Source organism: Hoplias malabaricus, chromosome 18 (genome assembly GCF_029633855.1).
Source record: "Hoplias malabaricus isolate fHopMal1 chromosome 18, fHopMal1.hap1, whole genome shotgun sequence".
In the NCBI taxonomy this organism is placed as follows: Eukaryota; Metazoa; Chordata; class Actinopteri; order Characiformes; family Erythrinidae; genus Hoplias; species Hoplias malabaricus.
Genome location: NC_089817.1, coordinates 32284017 through 32290016, shown reverse-complemented (window position 1 = coordinate 32290016; position 6000 = coordinate 32284017). Strand labels below are relative to the sequence as shown.

Sequence of the window (6000 nt, the reverse complement as noted above, 5' to 3'; positions counted from 1 at the left end):
GTCATGCTTTTACACTGTCTTGTGTGTTCCTGCCCTGTCTGTGTCTCCCTTGCTTGCCATGAGCTAGTAGCCCATGGCTCTGTTTTTGTTTTGTTCCTGTCTCCTTCCTTGTCTCTGCCTTGGCCCTAGCTTAGTTATCAGTGACTCCGCATTGTGGCCCTGCCTTGTCATTATCCTTCACAGGTGTTTCTTGTCTGTGTTCTTGTTTATTTCTTCCCTGTCTTGTTTGTTTGTTAAATTGTGTTTCTTTGCGTTTGGTGAGTCTTCCTACCATCCACCCACTGTTACACATGGACAGTTATTTTACAAAGTCAGAAAAATTGTCACTGGTACTTTTGTTTTGGAGAAAATAATTGTACATTCTACATTAATTGTGTTCATGTACAGGACTTTTTATTAATATGTTCTTGTTCTGTTATATGCTATTTTATACTTCTACAGTGGTATGAAAATGTTTGGGCACCCCTGAAAATGATGGTTTTTTTTTTATAAATCACTGGTGGTTCAGATCAGCAATTTCAGTTAAATATATCATATAATTGACGAACACAGTGATATTTGAGAAGACAAACACTTGGTGGTTTCATCATGCTCTAGGGCTGTGTGCCCAAAGCAGTTACTGGGAATCGTGTTAATGTTGAGGGTGATGTGGATTCCAGTCAATATCAGCAGATTCTTGAGAACAATGTTCAAGAATCAGTGACAAAGTTGAAGTTGCACCAGAGCTGGATACTTCAACACTTTACCTTCAACACACCATTAAACGCTGCTCAATCTACTTAGGCATGCAGATGAATAGTTTTGTGGAGAAGAATGGTTCAAAAATCCATCAGTCTCATTGGAAGCTATAGGAACCATTTAGAGGCTGTTATGTCTGTGAAAGGATGATCTACAATATATTGATATAATTTTTCTGTTGGGGTGCCCAAATTTATGCACCTTCCTAATTTTGTTTAAATAATTATTGCACACTTTCTGTAAATCCTATAAACTTCATTTCACTTCTCAAATATTGCTGTGCTTGTCTGCTATACAATATATTTAACTGAAATTGCTGATTTATAAAGAAAATCTTGATAATTATCAGGGGTGCCCAAACTTTTTCATACTACTGTACATTCTCTTCTCCAGGAGGTGAGGGGATATTTGTAACATTTGATTATAAAACAATGCTAAATAAAAGTATGTAATTCCTGGGGGTGAAATGGGGCATATGAAATCAACACAATTTTAATTGTAAAACTATAGGTGCTGGTCATAAAATTAAAATATCATGAAAAAGATTATTTATTTCAATAATTCCATTCAAAAAGTGAAACTTGTATATTATACTCATTCATTACACACAGACTGATTTATTTTAAGTCTTTATTTCTTTTAATTTGATGATTATAACTGACAGCTAATGGAAACCCCAAATTCAGTTCATTCATTATCTGTAACCGCTTATCCAATTCAGGGTCGCGGTGGGTCCAGAGCCTACCTGGAATCATTGGGCGCAAGGCAGGAACACACCCTGAAGGGAGCGCCAGTCCTTCACAGGGCAACACAGACACACACACACATTCACCTACAGACACTTTTGAGTCACCAATCCACCTTCCAACGTGTGTTTTTGACTGTGGGAGGAAACCGGAGCACCCGGAGGAAACCCACGCGGACACGGGGAGAACACACCAACTCCTCACAGACAGTCACCCGGAGCAGGAATCGAAACCACAACCTCCAGGCCCCTGGAGCTGTGTGACTGCGACACTACCTGCTGCGCCACTGTGCCGCCCTCCAAATTCAGTATCTCAAAAAATTTAAATATTACTTAAGACCAAGAAAAAAAAAAGGATTTTTAGAAATGCTGGACAACTGAAAAGTAAGAACATGAAAAGTATGAGCATGTACAGCACTCAATGCTTAGTTGGGGCTCCTTTTGCCTGAATTACAAAAGCAATGTGGTGTGGCATAGAGTCGATCAGTCTGTGGCACTGCTGAGAGCCCAGGTTGCTCTGATAGTGGCATATTGCATCTTCCTCTTCACAAAACCCCAACAATTTTCACACATGGCCATGTAGGTTTGGAATATTCTCCCTTAATAATAAAAACCTTCATTTAAAAACTGCATTTTGTGTTTACTTTTGTTGTCTTTGACTAATTGTTACGTGCAGGTATAGCACATGTTTTTTTTTTTTTTTTTCTTTGTCTCTCTCTCTCTGCTACCATCCTTCACTATACGTGCTGGCTGTACCAATCAGGAGGTGCCATAATCTGCACTACACCAATCCGGAGTGACTGCTGTGTATGAGGAGGCGGGTCTTGGAGCATAAAAAGGCCAATTGGGAAGGAGCTCGGTGTGGAGGAGCACTATAGTTTGATCGAGACTTTGTATGCCGGTTGTGATTAATTGGAACTGTGTTTTCATATGTTTTTTTTTTTCCTGTGATGTTTTCTCGGTGTGCTCCCCACCAATGCCTGCCTGCATGCCTAAACCTAAACCAAAACTAAACCTAACATAAATACACAGGTGGCACCCACCCCTTACCTATTGAACCTAAACATTATATACGTATATAAATATATCCCCAGAGCTTGCCTGTCCACTTTTCACATGGCTGTGTAAATACCTGTGTATTTATGTTAGGTTTAGTTTTGGGCCAGGTAGATTACTTGTTTTGTTATTTTCTTTTCTTTGGCACCATCCAATGTCCACCTTTGCTGTTAAAGTTTTTCAACAACTGTGTTTACCAATATAAGCTGTTCACACATATATCCAATGCTATTATCTTGTTTTGTCTTTTATTTCTCTCTATATGTTTTTGGATCATACTTCTATCTTCCTGTAACTAAGTAAACTGGTGTTTTCTTTATACTCATTTATTGCTGCGGTGTTTTTCCTCGCGCTCGCCATACACGGGTTGCAATATAAGTGTTGCCTCCTCAATATCCCTAGTTATTTCACATTGAGGAGCGTAACACTAATATTTAAATTTATTTGATGATCTGAAATTGTAAGAAACTTGCAAAAAAATTATAAATCATGAATGAAACACTTTTTCAAACGAATTTATGTTAAACATGTGATATTAAATTTAGCTTCCAGGACTAATGGGGAACCCTCACTAGTATTATTATTTATTTTTCTGATATTATGACAGAAGCAAATTTTAAATGACCTTAAAAAATCCTTTGAAATCAACACAAATTTAAAATCTACAGTTATAATAGAATAAGATACAGTTCTGTTCCCAAATTAAAGGAACCAAATACATACCTTTTGATGGTAACATGCTGACATATATTACATTGTCCATTCATTGAGCAAATACAGATATAGACAATATGATTTTTTTTTGCATAGGATATATCTGGCTTTATGATTAAAAACTGTCTGGTAATAATTTAGCCCAAGAAGATGATGATTCAAATATTCTACAAGTTAAAATATACTTTGCTGATGCCCTGAACCATGAATAGAAAATGGCATATATGAGTGGATTCACAGTGGAGTTCATAAGCGTTAGCCAGCCAAACACAGTCCACACCACTGACACAGATGTGAGACTTTCGGGTGATAATGAGCATAAAAAAAATGGTATCCAGCAAGCAAGGAAAACACAAACTACAATGCCTATTTTTTTGGCTGCTTTGGTTTGAGAAGAGTTTAAAACCTTTGCTTCATGTTTGTGTGAGTCACCATTCTTCACAGCCCTGACAGCTTTGGCCTGATGTCTTGCCACGATAAAAATGAGTGAGTACAAAACAATTATAATACAACAAGGGGTTATAAATGAAATTACCAGATCAACAATTTGCAAGGATTGTTTGAAAAATACTACACATTCTCCATAGCAACTAGGGGAGATCTGAGATTGAAGGAGATGGTCATTGAAGTATAAATAAACACTGATGTAAAACAGACATAACGACCAGCCTAGAATTAAGAACACAGAGGTTTTACAAACCGTGACTCTAGTGGAGTAAAGCAGAGGGTCAGACACAGCAATGTACTGATCAATGGAGATAAAAACCAGGCTACAAAGAGATGCAGCCATTGAGGAAAAAGCAATCAGTGGATAAAGAGAACACATAACTTTTCCAAAATACCAACATGAGTCTATCAGTTGTATTATATTCATAGGCATAACAAACATCCCCACGAGAAGATCAGCCACAGCCAGAGAGAGGATGATCAGGTTGGTTGGAGTGTGGAGCTGCTTGAAGTGAGAGATGGAGATGATCACCAGCAGGTTCAGAAACACAGTGCACACAGATATACATGAGAGAACAATGAAGAGAAGTATATATGAAGAGCCTGTTCGGACCTCCTTTCTGCAGGATGAGTTGTTGTCAGGAAAGCAGTACTGAACCACTATATCTGTGTTATTCATTGATGTAAGATATTGATTGACTATTTGAAATAACCTACTGTTGTTCTGGAATAATAGACTGAGCACTCCATCCCTTAACTGTGCCTATTTATAATATTCTGTAAATCCTCCTACTCTCCTATGAGTGGCTGTTTAATACCAGACATCAGTCACTCATCTAATATTCAAATTAATATGAATGATGACATTTCCAAGTGCGTGGTGAGAATGTGTGTGTGTACATACATATTTTGAATAATGACCCAGTATTTGCTGTGTGCTGTTTTTCATGAGGGTGACAAGTGGTGTACTAGGTAGTGTCATAGTCACACAGCTCTAGGGACCTGGACATTGTGGGTTCAAGTCCCAATCTGGGTGACTTTCTGGGAGAACACGTGTCCATGTGGGTTTCCTCCAGGTGCTCCGGTTTCCTCCCACGGTCCAAAAACACACATTGGTAGGTGGATTGGTGACTCAAGGTGTGTGTGTGTGTGTGTGTGCGCATGTTTGTGTACGTGTGTCTGTGTGTGTCACCCTGTGAGGGACTGGACCTCCAGGGTGTGTTCCTGCTTTGTGACCAGTGTTTCCAGGTAGGCTCCGGACCCACTGCGACCCTGAACTGGAAAAGCTGTTACAGATAATGAATGAATGAATGAATATATGCTTCAGTTTAATGCACTTTTTGGATGTTTTTTCATTTACACTGCATATTATTATTGCTTCAGTTTGTACATTTTTTAGTGCTATCAAGTAAACAGCTGGCCTTCCAAAAGGCTAAAAATAGGTTGACTTGCTTAAACATAATTAAAATATATGAATTATTAAAATATATGAAATATAATGCATTTCCATGTTCCAGGGCTTGTTCCAGTAGGTTCTCTAGGGCAGTGCCATTTGAAGCCGTCTTTTTTGGACAGTCGTAATTGATCTTCATTTACAGTGGAATTATTGATTACAACTGCAGGTTATTTTGTGTAAAGATGCTTGTGGTTCAATGCTCATGGACATATTGTGAAATCCTCAGTAGAGAAAACTGATATCTTGAAACAAACAATCAAATAACTTTTCCAAAATACCAACCTGAGTCTATAAGTTGCATTATATTCAGAGGCATAACAATCAGTCCGACAATAAGACCAGCCACAGCCAGAGAGAGGATGAACAGGTTGGTTGGAGTGTGGAGCTGCTTGAAGTGAGAGACTGAGGTAAGCACCAACAGGTCCAGAAACACAGTGTACACAGATAAACATGAGAGAACAATGAAGAGAATCATATAAGCAAAAGCTGTCTGGACCTTTTTTGTGCAAGATGAGCTTTGGTCAGGAAAGCAATACTGAACTGCCATGTCTTGCCTATGATCCGTGTTATTCATCTGCATAGGATTTTGACCTGATAGTTGAAATAAATCTAGTGTTGTTCAGAAATTATTAACTGAGCATCACTTAGATGTGCCTGTTTAAAATATGATGTGAATTGTCCAAATCTCATATGAGTGGCTCATTTCATCCCTGATGTCAGTCACACATTTTATTTTTAAACAATTCTTATGAATGCTGAAATTTCCAAGGTGGGTGCTGAGAGTGTATACATTTGACCTACGAGTAAAGACTCAGTGAGTTTTTTGCAAAAGCAATATTAATAA

The 6000-nt window shown here is 38.2% G+C and overlaps 1 protein-coding gene across 1 annotated transcript; it reads right to left on the bottom strand.

Annotated features, from left to right (window-relative positions):
- Positions 1-3368: 3368 nt before the first annotated feature.
- Positions 3369-4379, bottom strand: LOC136675203 (trace amine-associated receptor 13c-like). Its single transcript, XM_066651637.1, has one exon. The coding sequence runs from the start codon at positions 4377-4379 to the stop codon at positions 3369-3371; it is 1011 nt and encodes a 336-aa protein (XP_066507734.1).
- Between the last annotated feature and the right edge of the window lie 1621 nt (positions 4380-6000).